General features: G+C 45.4%; 1 protein-coding gene across 1 annotated transcript; it reads right to left on the bottom strand.

Moving 5' to 3' along the window:
- Positions 1-6,659: 6,659 nt before the first annotated feature.
- LOC137314530 (NLR family CARD domain-containing protein 3-like) lies at positions 6,660-9,393 on the bottom strand. The gene is made up of 3 exons (XM_067979836.1): positions 8,549-9,393; positions 6,992-7,078; positions 6,660-6,834 (listed from the first exon to the last, which is right to left on the bottom strand). Exons 1-3 carry the CDS (start codon positions 9,223-9,225, stop codon positions 6,660-6,662), a joined length of 939 nt encoding a protein of 312 aa, XP_067835937.1. The 5' UTR covers positions 9,226-9,393.
- Positions 9,394-14,269: the final 4,876 nt, after the last annotated feature.

Genomic DNA, 14,269 nt, shown 5'->3' with positions numbered 1-14,269 from the left:
GAACCCGGTCGTTGAGATGCAGACAGTCCGTGAGATTGGTGCTGCCTGGTGATTTACCTGATTCCTGCGAGCAGTCAGGCCTGGCTGCGCTGTTGAGCGGCTTCTCACCAGCAGGGGAGGGGGCCCCGATATTGCGTGAGTGGTTAGCACCTCTTAAAGGCAGGCTGCAAATCTTAAAGGCAGGCTGCACCTCTTAAATGCAGGCTACACCTCTTAAAGGCAGGTTGCACCTCGCAAAGTCAAACATTTGATTCAGATCCATACCTCCGGGGTCATTTCTTCTTGTGCAGTTTTGATTTTCAGCTTCTTTTGAATTAAACAGATGATTGCTTAAAATGACTGGCTCCCAGTCACTGTTTTGAAGGCATTTATCAGCCTGTCTTTTTCAAACTGGTGAGTCTGTTTGGAATCTCTGAGAATGTTCATCAAGTCGACAGCTTCCATAGTTTGTGAGAAAAAGACAACAAAGAACCAGGATGTTCGAAAGTTCGGTCACAGTTTCGTATAGTATTTGTGAATTATTCATTATTTTATTTTCCAATCAGGATCTGGTTGAGCTTTACAGTAAAACTGTTGTCTTACTGCTGCTATTTGTTTATTCTCTTACTGTTTCATCAATTTGTTTGGCAGTTAAAGTCTAAAACAAGGTCTAGTCTAGTGTGAATCTGTCACCCTCTGAAGAGCAGGCACTATTCGGCACTGGATGGAACGAGTGGGCTGAGATAATCTGAAGGGGTTTCACTGTTCATTATCTGGAGCCCTTCAAATGTTACATTGATATCAGGACAAGTAGAAACACTGAGACATTGGGAGTGAAGCCTCACCTAACAGAGGAGCTGCTTTTTCAAGCTTAGAAATACAGCTGATTTTAAATCAGCAAAATTTCACTTCATTAAAGTAGACAAAAAGGCAACCATCTCTGAACTGTCTCCACGATCCGAAAAACACGGACATTTTACTGATCGGGGAATAATGATCTTGTTCAAAAAGTACAAAATAAAAATCAGTTGTAATCTTTTTAATATAACGACCTGATATAAAGCATTCTCCAACCAAACAAAAGTACCAAGCATTCCCAGGACATTGAGAGGTTATGTGAGTGGGCAAAACTGTGGCAAATGGAGTTCAATGTGGGAAAATGTGAGGTCATCCACTTCGGATCTCAGAAAGATAGATCAGAGAATTTTCTAAATGGTGAGGAGCTCGGAACTGTGGAGGAGCAGAGAGATGTAGGGGTCCAAGCACAAAAATCATTAAAAGCTGGTGGACAGTTTAAAAAATGATTAAAAGGCTCATACAATGTCGGCCTTTATTTCTCGAGGGCTGCAATATAAAGGGGTGGAAGTTATGTTACAGCTGTACAGAGCTCTGGTTAGAGCCCATCTGGAGGAGTGCATTCAGTTCTGGGCACTGCACCTCAGGAAGGATATATTGCCCTTGGAAGGGCTGCAGCTCAGATTCACCAGAATGAAATCGGGGCTAAAAGGGTTAAGTTATGAGGACTGGTTGCATGGACTAGCCTTGTGTTACCCTGAATATAGGAGATTAAGGGGTGATCTAATTGAGGTGTTTAAGATGATTAAAGGAGTTGATAGGGTAGATAAAGTGAAACTACTTCGCCTGATGGGGAATCCAGAACAAGGGGGCATAACTTTAAAATTTGAGCTCGGCCGTCGAGGGCTGATGTCAGGAAACACTTCTTCACACAAAGGGTAGTGGAAATCTGGAACTCTCTCCCACAAAAGTCTGTTGTGGCTGGGAGTCAATTCGAAATTTCAAAACGGAGATTGATATATTTTAGTTAGGCAAGGTTATTAAGGATTCTGGAAACAAGGCGGTAAATGGAGTTAATATACAGATCATCCATGATCTAAAGATGGCTGTGTTCTTGCCGCCAATTTATCCAAGACGGTGGCCATTCTTACTGCCATTTTGTCAAAGATGGCATGGTGGCAGTTGTGTAAATACAAGTTGCTGTTGCAGGAGTAGTTGTTGTGGTGGTGGTCTAAATATAAAGACTGTCATTTGGGATTTCTCCGGGGTGACTGGGTGCACACCGGTGTCATTGTAGGGTCACTGGGACAATCTGAGGTCGCCGTGGGATTATTGGGGACACTCTGCGCGGCACTTGCTGGCTGTTTGTAAATACATATATATAGTATATATCTTATAAATAGAAGCTGCTGTTGTTGTCGCAGTAGTTATAGCGGTGGTCTAAATATAAAGACTGCCACTCTGGGATTCCTAGTTGCACTCTTTATCACGCTGGGGTGAGTGGGTGCACTTCGGGATCCCTGGGTGTATTCGAGCATCACTCTGGGGTGACTGGCTGCACTCTGAGTGCCTGGGTGCAGTCTGGGTTCACTCTGGGGTGACTGGATGTTCCCTGGAGCGACTGGGTGCACCCTGGCATCCCGGGATGCACTCTGGAATCATTGTGGTTTGACTGGGTGCACTCTGGATTCATTGTGGTTTGACTGGGTGCACTCTGGAATCATTGTGGTTTGACTGGGTGCACTCTGGAATCATTGTGGTTTGACTGGGTGCACTCTGGATTCATTGTGGTTTGACTGGGTGCACTCTGGATTCATTGTGGTTTGACTGGGTGCACTCTGGATTCATTGTGGTTTGACTGGGTGCACTCTGGATTCATTGTGTGATCACTGAACATTCTGTGCGCAATTGTTGCCGCCATTTTGTACAAGATGGCCGCCGGACCTACCCCCACTTCGTCCAAAATGCCGCCATTTTGGACGTGTGTAAATAGATATATATTATAAATACTAGTTGTTGCTGTTGTAGTTGTTGTTGTGGTGCTGGTCTAAATATGAAGACTGCCACTCTGCGATCCCTCCGGGGTGATTGGGTACACTCTGGGATCCCGGGTGCAATCTGGAAAACACTGGGGTTATTGGGTTCACTCTGCAGAAACTGTGATATCACTGGGGACACTCTGCGCGATACTTGCCCACATTTTGTCCAAGGTGGCCGCCGCACTTCACGCAATTTTGTGCAAGATGACCGCCGTACTTGCCCCCACTTTGTCCAAGATTGCCGCCGTGCAGGCCATGTGTAAATGCATATATATATATATATGTATATATATTTTGTGAATAGCAGTTATTGTTGTTGTAGTAGCAGTTATTGTGGTGTTGTCCTAAATATAAAGAGTGCTAATCTGGATTACTCTGGGGTGACCATTGCCTCCCTAAGAGGGGACCGGCCGAGGCTTCCTCCCGGAAAGGGAAAAGACCGAGCCCTCACCCAGAGGGGACCGACCGAGGCCTCCTCCACAGCTGCACCCAAACAGGGCCCAGGTGAGTTCGGTCTGTTTATTGCCCTGGGGTTTCATTTCCTCTCTGGGCCCTGGTTTTGGGGCCTCGGTTTAACATGTTCCTGTTCGATTGTGACCGTTGTGATTTAACCAGGTTAAAGCCTGGGGTTAAAGTAGCCCGGCCTGCAATGTTATACAAACACGTTAACCCAGAGTGAGACAAACAGGGGCCGAGAGGAGATTAATGTCGGAAACGTGAACCCCTGTACGGGCTTCGAGGGTTTGTTATAATCTCAAAATGATGCTTGTGTTTCGGAGAGATGGGACAACTTTGATGGGAAGGAGCGGCCATTTGAGCTGTTTTGATGGAGTAAACAAGGAGAAACTGTTTCCAGTGGCAGGGGGTCGGTAACCAGAGGACACAGATTCAAAATAATTGTCAAAAATGCCAGAGGTGACATGAAGAAGGATTATTTTTACGCAGTGAGTTGTTATGATCTGGAATTTATTGCCTGAAAGTGTGTTGGAAGCAGATTCAATGGTAACTTTCAAAAGGAAATTGGATAAATACTTGAAAAGGAACAAATTGTTCGGTTTGGGGAAAGGAATGGGACCAGCTCCAAAGCGGCTGCACAGGCACGAAGGGCCGAATGGACTGCTTCAGTGAAATATCATTCTTGATATTGCTGGCTCGTTCTTGGCGGCCATTTTCCAAAAGTTGCATGGCAGTCATTTTGAATTGCATTGCGGCCATTTTACGTCGCATGTCGGTCGGCCATTTTGTGGAGTCCCAGCTGAGCTCCCCCACCCCGCGCAAGACCCACCCGGTTAATAGACCGACCGGTCACATCTGTGGTACCAGTTGGAGGATGTGTGATGCAGTTTCCAGGAACCTTTATTCAATATTTCAAAATACGAAAACCAGTAATTTTATTTTTAAATAATGAGGAGACCAGGCCGGAGCTGAAGCAAACGGTGGAGTTTTATTAACACAGCACACGGACAACAACTTAAATTTACATACCGCCTTTATAGTAGTAAAATATCCCAAGGTGCTTCACAGGAGCAATCAGACATAAGTTGACACTGAGCCACATTAGGAAATATTAGGACAGGTGGTCAAAAGCTTGGTCAAAGAGGGGGTTCTTAAGGAGCATAGTAAAGGAGGAGAGAGAGGCGGAGAGGTGGAAAGGTTTAGGGAGTGAATTCCAGAGCTTAGGGCCTCGGCAGCTGAAGGCACAGTGCACAGGGATACGTTCCAGATTCTGACTCGTCACTGGGAGAGGCACCCAGAAGTACCGAATCCAAATATCAGTGTCCGACTGCAGCCCAGACTGAGCCCCATCCTGGGTCCTTCCTGTCTGTACATTGACCCAGTGTCTCACTGCAGCCCAGAATGAGCCCCACCCTGGGCCCTTCCTGTCTGTACATTGACCCAGTGTCCCACTGCAGCCCAGAATGAGCCCTATCCTGGACCCTTCCTGTCTGTACATTGAACCAGTGTCCCACTGCAGCCCAGACTGAGCCCCACTCTGGGCCCTTCATGTTTCTACATTGTCCCAATGTCCCACTGCAGCCCAGACTGAGTTCCATCCTGGGCCCTTCCTGTCTGTACATTGACCGAGTGTCCCACTGCAGCACAGACTGAGCCCCACTCTGGGCCCTTCCTGTCTGTACATTGACCCAATGTCCCACTGCAGCCCAGAATGAGCCCCACCCTGGGCCCTTCTTGTCTGTACATTGACCCAGTGTCTCACTGCAGCCCAGAATGAACCCTATCCTGGACCCTTCCTGTCTGTACATTGACCCAGTGTCCCACTGCAGCCCAGACTGAGCCCCACTCTGGGCCCTTCCTGTCTGTAGATTGACCCAGTGTCCCACTGCAGCCCAGACCGAGCCCCACCCTGGGCCCTTCCTGTCTGTACATTGATCCAGTGTCCCACTGCAGCCCAGACTGAGCCCCACTCTGGGCCCTTCCTGTCTGTAGATTGACCCAGTGTCCCACTGCAGCCCAGACTGAGCCCCACCCTGGGCCCTTCCTGTCTGTACATTGATCCAGTGTCCCACTGCAGCCCAGACTGAGCCCCACTCTGGGCCCTTCCTGTCTGTACATTGACCCAGTGTCCCACTGCAGCCCAGACTGAGTCCCACCCTGGGCCCTTCGTGTCTGTCCATTGACCCAGTGTCCCACTGCAGCCCAGAATGAACCCCACCCTGGGCCCTTCCTCTCTGTACTTTGACCCAGTGTCCCACTGCAGCCCAGACTGAGCCCCACCCTGGGCCCTTCCTGTCTGTACATTGACCCAGTGTCCCACTGCAGCCCAGACTGAGCCCCACCCTGGGCCCTTCCTGTCTGTACATTGACCCAGTGTCCCACTGCAGCCCAGACTGAGCCCCACCCTGGGCCCTTCCTGTCTGTACATTGACCCAGTGTCCCATTGGGGACCATCCAGTCCCGGATATCCGGCAGAATCAGCGCTGTGGGACCGGGTGACTGATTCTCGTGACCCTGTCGCTGGGCCTCTGACGTCACAATGGGAGACGACGCTCGCTCAGCTCGAGCTGGAACCTGTTAAAGGGCCGTTAGGATTTAAACCTGGAGCGCGGCCAGTTAAAGGGGAGGGACAGAGAATCGGCCAAAAATGTTCATTTCATGAGACCAGAAATGGTTGGAAATTGAAATGTTCAGACTCCCACACTCAGTCCGGGTCTGGATTCCCGCAGTGACTCCAGGTGTCTCTTTCCGTTTGAACTGAACCGATTCCCCCTCAACCTGAAACAGATTAAAGATTCAACAGGAATTAAACAGATTGAACAACAGTGTAAATTTCAGGGAGACTGGGGTTAATATTTCAATAATAATTACTGACAAATATTACCCATAAGAGGGACTGAATCCCAGTGATACTTTATTTATTACATTAAACATTAACACAAACACTCACCAGATCCGCTTCAGATTCCTGCGGGTCAGTATGAGGGAGCGGAGAGCGGGGACAGATCGGTCTGTGAAGGAGTTTAATCCCAGGTCCAGAATCGTCAGTGACCGGTTTGTACTGAGAGCAGAGACGAGATCCTCGGTACAAGAATCTGTGAGACCAACATCATCCAGACTGGGGATCGGAGAGAGAGAGAAATAACAAGAATCAGGGTAAATCCCCAGTGTTGATTAATAACAATATTACTGATACTAATAAAATTGTACAGTCCTTATTAATAACACTGTTACTGATATTAATAAACACTGTAAATTATTATTCGTAACACTATTACTGACACTAATAATATGTACAGTATTTATTAATAACACTATTACTTGTACTAATAATAAAGTTCAGTGTCAGACATTCAGTTATTATAAACACATTCTTACACAGTCTGATACTTACTGCAGTTTCTGTATTTTACAGTCCGGGTTCCTCAGAGCCGCAGACAATAGTTTCACTCCTGAATCTCCCAGTTTATTCTTACCCAGATTCAGCTCCGTCAGTGACCGGTTTGTACTGAGAGCGGTGGAGAGATAATCGGTACAAGAATCTGTGAGATCGTTATCCCATAACCTGTAGATCAGAGAGAGAGAGAGAGACAAGCAGAGATAACAGGAATGAGAGTAAATTCCCAGTATTTATTTGTATTATGATTGCTTATACTGACATTAATATACGGTGGGAGACATCCGGTTATTATAAACACAATCTCACACAGTCTAGTACTTACCCCAGTTCCTGTATTTTACAGTCCGGGTTTCCCAGAGCCGCAGACACAAGTTTCACTCCTGAATCTCCCAGTTCATTCCTCCCCAGTCTAAACACAAACAGACAGAGAGTGAGAAACAAACTGAATCCAATCCCCGATCTGATACAATTTCTCTGATATTACAGGAAACAATTGAAAAATCTTCAGGAAATTAATAACCAGATTTCCCTGTCACTGACAATGAATCTCACTCTGTCCAACGGCCCATATATTCACGGACTGTCAGTAAATGTATTTATTAAATAAAGTGCTGTCTGTGTGAAGCCTTTAAATGTCCCTCAGTCCGGTCTCATTCCCTGATGATCAGAATTACCCTCCTGGACGGTCCCTTCATGTTTGGGGAAACGTGTCTCATTTCTGCTGCTTCTTAAAGCCCAGATTTAATGGGAATGTGATGATTTTCCCCGAATTAAATGATAAAGCGGTGATTTCTTGTACATTATGCAGTATTATATTAATCTGTACAATATCTCGGAGTGAGTTATATTGTGAAACGGCGCTCATGGCTGCTGTAAAATCCGTCCCACAGGATTTCATGTGACAAGGAGAATTTATTCTGTCCCGTTACAAGTTTTAAATGTCCCTGTACTCCTAGTTTATAGGGGAGGGGAGGCTCTCTCTTTATTCCCACTAAAATGGCTCCACATTTACTTTAGGTTTAACGGGCCCGACAGTTTATGGGGAATTTTCTGAAGTTCCCTCCCCGAGCTGGACCTCACACACAGGGGGCAGATTATGGGAAATTCCCTGGTTCACTGCCCCTTGGTTAACCTAGGAGCCTCCCGCTGTGTGTGAGGCCCCACCGCTGGCCGGTGTATGTCTATACTCCTGGGCGAAAACGCCACAACCCGTTCGATTTCAACCTTTCGACCAGCAGATTTTAGTTCCCAAATCCCACTGAATTTTCGGCCTGGATTAATGAGCGAGGGGCCTGAATCCACGACCGTCTGACTCAGAGGCACGTGTGCTGCCAGCTGGGTGAAGAGATGGTGGATGTATTGGAGAGTGTGAAGGGCTATGTCATTGATGAGTTAACATGACGGACCGACGTCCTGCCGGGAAAGCTCAGCTCGCCCACTGACGGTTGACTGCCCGAAATCTGTGTTTTGCTCTTTGTTACTGAATGTTTGGTGTTTCTGCTTCCCTCTCCTACACATGTTGACAGTCCGGTGACCGTCACTAGCCCCCACACCTCGGTAAGTGGGTGGGATAACTCGACACACAGACTGCTGCAGCCATAAATATCATTTATTGCAATTCAATTATCACTCTTTCAGTGACCTGTATTTACTGATCGGATAAAGACTGTAAAATCCTAACGTGTTCATCAGAATCCATTTTAGATTCTTCAATCCTTCGGGAATTACTAACCGATGCTATTATCATTTGTCATATTTGTGTTGAATTTGCTTCTCCCTGGTTCAACTGAACTGTTTGTTTCCCTTCATTGCGGAGCAACAATACAATCCGTGACTGTTTCAAAATTGGCCCAACAGTTAGAGACAAATGAACAGTTACCTCAACACCTGGCATTTGTGCAGTACGGGTACCAGCCGCCGGAGTCCTTCACACCGAATGGAGCAGTGGTGTAGATCGAGGTGTTTTATTGTATCACAGAGTCCAATGACATGAGACAGAACGGCACAGTCAATCGGGGTCAGTCGCAATCCACTAAATGTAAGTGTTTCCACAGATCCCACAGTGACCCGAGCCAGTGTTTGATTCTGAGACTCAAACAGGTAGTGGAATGTGTTCAGGAGGTTCTTTTTACCAGTTTCACTCTCTGTGTTTCCAGTCTCTCCTTCAACCTTCTCCTTCACCCAGTCAATCACTCCGCAGATTGTTTGATGAAGAAATGGACCCAGAAACTCCTCCAGGGGCCGAGCTGACTGTGAGGAGGAGAGACCAACAACAAAACGGAGAAATATCTCAAATCGCCCATCTTCCTTCCTGTGGGCTTCACTGAGGAGTTTCCGGATGTCCCCTGGATCTGGAATCAGGAATTGTGCGAGTGCGGCTACAAACTCTTGGATGGTGAGGTGCGGGAATGTGTAAACTACACTCTGGGCAGATTCATCTCTCTCCAAAAGTTCCATCATGAACCCAGACAGGAACTGGGAAGGTTGCAGATTGTACTTGATCAAATCTCCATTTCTAAACACAATCTTCTTCTCGGAGACTCCTGTGAAGGCCATCTCACCGATCTTCAGTAATACATCACGGGGGGATTCAATCTCTCGGCCATGGTTTTTCAGAATGTTGTAAATATAGTAGGAATATAGTTGGGTGATGGTCTTGGGAACTCGCTGATGTTTCCTGTCTCTTTGTGTGAAGAAGGGACCGAGTGACAGACCGAGGATCCAGCAGTAGGAAGGGTTGTAACACATCGTGTGCAGGATCTCGTTCTCCTCCACATGTTTGAAAACAGCTGCTGCCACCACCTGATCTTCAAAAAACTTGTTGAAATATTCCTTCCGTTCTTCACCAACAAATCCCAGGATTTCAGCCCAGACACTGATCTCAGCCTTTTCCAATAAATGTAATGCAGTGGGGCGGCTGGTCACGAGCACTGAACATCCTGGGAGCAGCTTGTGCTGTATTAAACTGTACACAATGTCAGACACTTCACACCAGTCTTCAGGATCTGTGCACATGTACTGAGGTTCTGTATTTCTCCGATTGTCAGCAAAATCGATACTGTCCTTGAATTCATCTAAACCATCGAATATAAACAGTAATCCCTCTGGGTTCTTCCAGAGCTCTCCCAGAATATTCCCAAAGTAAGGATACAGATCCAGTATCAGATTCATCAGGTTTATTCTACAGTTGATAGCGTTCAAATCCCGGAATTTAAAACTGAAAACAAATTGAAAGTGTGGGTATATTTTCCCAGTGGCCCAGTCATAAACAATCTTTTGTACCATTGTTGTTTTTCCAATCCCCGCGACTCCACTCACTGCTGCTGAACTCCCAGATTTGGATTTTCTCCGGGAAAAACTGCTCTGGAACAATTGATCAGTTCGGATTTTTTCCAGTTCTCTCCTTAGATGTTTCTCTCTCCACTCTTCATGGTTTCGGCCTCTTGCCAGAAGTTCATGTTCCACAAGCGTCCGATCTCGAACAGTAGAAATGACCGTTAGCTCAGTGTATAGAGTGACCAGCTGGAAAATCTTAACCTTCTCCTTTATTAGGATCGTGTTCACTCTCAGTGTTTCAGTTTGGACCTGAAGTGTTTCATTGTGTTTCTGTTGAACATCTTCAATTAGAACAGACAGAATGTAGTTCTCAATTTTAGTTGTATTGACATAAAAACAAATTCATTAAAATGTTCCGCGATTTAATTCACAGCTTCAATAGAGGTGCAAGCAGGAAATTAAACTCAGTTTCTGAAAACCTCGCTTGAAAGTGAATAATGGCTGATAAACGTTTCAAATCCTCACTTGATTCCAATATTTACTGAACATGGAGATTTCGATGAAGGTGATATTTTCCCTTTGATGATTAACACTATCAGCCCAGCCCTGTTCTATGGACATCTCATTATAATCGAAACGTGATTCTGGTTATACAACAGTGGAGGTTCTAATGGATCAATCTATGAAACTGTCGGTGTTGCTGACCTTTTGTGGAAATGGGAAATAGGGTATTGGGTAGCACTGGGAGAGGGACAGACTGTGAATGGACAGAAGTTCCACTCCTATTGCATCAGTCCTTGGGCAGCTTATCTGTGATATTGCGGGCACTGGGAGAGGGACCGACTGTGAATTGACAGAAGTTCCACTCTTATTGCATCAGACATTGGGCAGCTTATCTGGGATATTGTGGGCACTGGGAGAGGGACAGACTGTGAATAGACAGAAGTCCCACTGTTATTGTATCAGACCTCGGGCAGGTTATCTGGGATATTGTGGGCACTGGGAGAGCGACAGACTGTGAATGGACAGAAGTTCCACTGTTTAACCTCTGTGTTGTGGGAGCTTTTAGAAACTGGACTCGGGCTGGTTATCTGGGGTGTTACTAGTAGTTCTATTGTCACCTGAGCACAAGTAAAGATTACAGCAATTCTGAAGGTACAGAGGTGAATCAGAAAGATGATTTAAGGTATTGGAGTATTGGTCGAGGGAAGGGTGTGGGGGTTTGATATATTTTGTTTCAGCAAGAGACTTCGGTATTGAAATGTTTCAATGGAATTCCCAACATTAGTGCAGGAAACAGGCTCACAATCAGCAAAATAATTAATAACGGAGAAAATTGAAAGTCAGAAATAAGAATGGAAATTCGAGTAATTTTTTCACCCAATGTGTCGGACATCAGGGAACACAGTTACCAGGGAATGACACTAAAGGGGCAGTGTAATTGGGGTGAAGAGACAATTGGAAGAGTTTCTGTGAATTCACTGAGAGGAGGTGCAGGTGGGGTCATCTTTCTAACAGGGACAGGCATATTTGGATCAAATGACCTTTTCCTGTCTCGAATCATTCTCCTGTTGTATTGTGTTTCAGAAATTGTGAACAAATTTTCAGCAGTGTTACACCTACATTGAATGTGTTTTCCGAACAGTCCTTTCATATCACCGATTAGAAGTAGATTTCGAACGACTGCCCACTCAGAGTAAAGTTAGAGCAGAAAACATTCACGGTTCAATTCAACTGTTCTCCTAATAATTGCACTCCGTTGTTTCATTTTGGTCTGAATTTCCTCTAATGCAGGTTTGGGAAATTGAATTATATTTCCATTAGTCAATCCATTGGGTCTGAAAAGACGCTGATTTAAAGGACGATGCTTTGAGTGGAATAAGTTCTCTGTTTCAATGCCATCAGTCATTACATTGGGTCTAAAAAGATCCTGAGTTAAAGGACTATTCTTTGAGTGGAATAAGTTCTCCCTTTCACTGCCATTACTCATTCGATTCGGTCTAAAAAGACTCTGATTTAAAGGACTATTCCTTGAGTAGAATATGTTCTCTCTCTCACTGCCTTTGTGGAGCCAGCTCAAAACCTCCTAATTACCCTGAACATTGTCTTTCCCTCACATTTCTCCACGGATTCATGATCAATTGTGTGAACATCTGTGCATCTTCTCAGATCAGACCGAACAATTTGTCTCATTTTGTGCTGTGAAATGAAATCATTTTTAATGTTTTGCATTTCTCCACCAATTTCCCTACAGTTGATGGTGGGTCAGATATCTCGGGGAGCAGGTGACCCACAGCATCCGTCTCAAGGCACTGCTCTTTACTTGTGAGTCCAGAATGTCATGACGGCACTTAGGTATCCTGCCAGTTGTGTGTGGGGATTTCACAGTGTGTCAGGATCCTGCCAGGTGTGTATGGGGATTTCACAGTTTATCAGGAACCTACCAGTTGTGTATGGGGATTCACAGTGTATCAGGATCCTTCCAGGTGTGTATGGGGATTCACAGCGTATCAGGATAATGCCAGGTGTGTATGGGGATTCACAGTGTATCAGGATCCTGCCAGGTGTGTGTGGGGATTCACAATGTATCAGGGTACTGCCAGGGGTGTGTGGGGATGCACAGTGAATCAGGATACTGCCAGTTGTGAGTGAGAATTCACAGTGCATCAGGATCCTGCCAGGTGTGTATGGGGATTTCACAAGTGACAACGATCAGCAGCTGGATTAAGTGAAATAATGCAACCTCCACATATTCATGGATAATTGAGAAATCTTATGAACTGTAATTTGAATCTACGCAGAATAGTTGAGTATTGATGACAAATCTAAACGAGGTTAATTTCTGTTTCCCCAGCCCTTGAATTTCTGATTCCCAGATTGTGACAATCTCTAATAAATGACGACAGTCAAACTTTCTGATTCTCACAAGTGAAATAAACAGTTTGAAATCCCAATTTCATCACTTACCTTTCAGGTGACTGGGTATTTCAGATGAACCTCGTCTGATGTTCATATAAACAAATGGATCAGGACCTGTCTAAATCAATGAGCTTTCATGAAATCCGATCTGTGTAATATTATAGTAAATTCTGCAGTGTTTCAATCTGAAATTGAATTCAGTGTGTGATTTTACCGTACCAAGTTCCTGCATCTCTTTCAGTATTTTGTCCAACTTTGGTACCGCATGGTGCATTTTCACAAAGGATTCCCACATCACCCTTCGGGCCTGAGAGCCTTTCTCCATCACCAGATTTAGGAGAAGTTTGGAACTGTCCGCCCTGTTTCCCTTCTCCACGAGATCAACGACTTTCTGTAAACAATAACAATGAATATATTGATCCCTCACTTTCCCCGTCCCACTTCAACTGTTTCCTTTTTGTTTTCAGTCCACACAAGAGTTATACCCGAAACGTTCCCCTGTCCTGTGTACAGACACTGACCGTTCCACTGGGTATTTTCACCTCTTTGTATCATTGTTTCAGATTCACTGTATTTTCAGTTTGATCAATTTCTTTCCGATATGACCTGTTTCTCTTCTGTCACATTCTATGATTCTAAGATCTGATATCCTGTTCGTTCTCTGATGTTTAAATAATTCAGACTCATTCTGGGAACTACACCACCTGCACGTTCCCCTCCAAGTCACACACCATCCCGATTTGGAAATATATCGCCGTTCCTTCATTGTCGCTGGGTCAAAATCCTGGAACTCCCTTCCTAACAGCACTGTGGGAGAACCGTCACCACACGGACTGCAGCGGTTCAAGAAGGCGGCTCACCACCACCTTCTCGAGGGCAATTAGGGATGGGCAATAAATGCTGGCCTCGCCAGCGATGCCCACATCCCGTGAACGAATAAAAAAAAAATTCTGTGTCCCTCGCACTTACCCGATGTTCCTGCCCACTGAAATTCTTCTCGTATGTTAACAAAGAGCTGATTCTGTCCACCCCTTCTTCAATCGCCTGTTCTAGTCTGTCCCGGTAGAATTTCGTCAACTGGAACAGTTGGTAACCGTCGCACATTGTCAGGAACTCACTGATTGCAGTGTTCGGATCTGTGAACAAAAATGGAGAAAACTAAACACATTATCGACTTTCTATCAGAGCGGCAACATTTCCTCTTATAACAAACGGTTGATGACTCCTGTGAGTCACATTATCAAACACCTTCTGAAAACCCATATACACCGCATGTTCTACATCCCATCGATCCATATAGTCACCTTTCAACAAAGCTGTATCAAATTTGTCAAATACGACATAGCTGCAGCGAATCAGTTCCCGCTCCCCCGATCATCTCCTGTATCTCTAAATGTTCACTATT

Source organism: Heptranchias perlo, unplaced genomic scaffold (assembly GCF_035084215.1).
Source record: "Heptranchias perlo isolate sHepPer1 unplaced genomic scaffold, sHepPer1.hap1 HAP1_SCAFFOLD_52, whole genome shotgun sequence".
Classification (NCBI taxonomy): domain Eukaryota; kingdom Metazoa; phylum Chordata; class Chondrichthyes; order Hexanchiformes; family Hexanchidae; genus Heptranchias; species Heptranchias perlo.
This window is presented reverse-complemented; position numbering and strand designations above follow the sequence as displayed.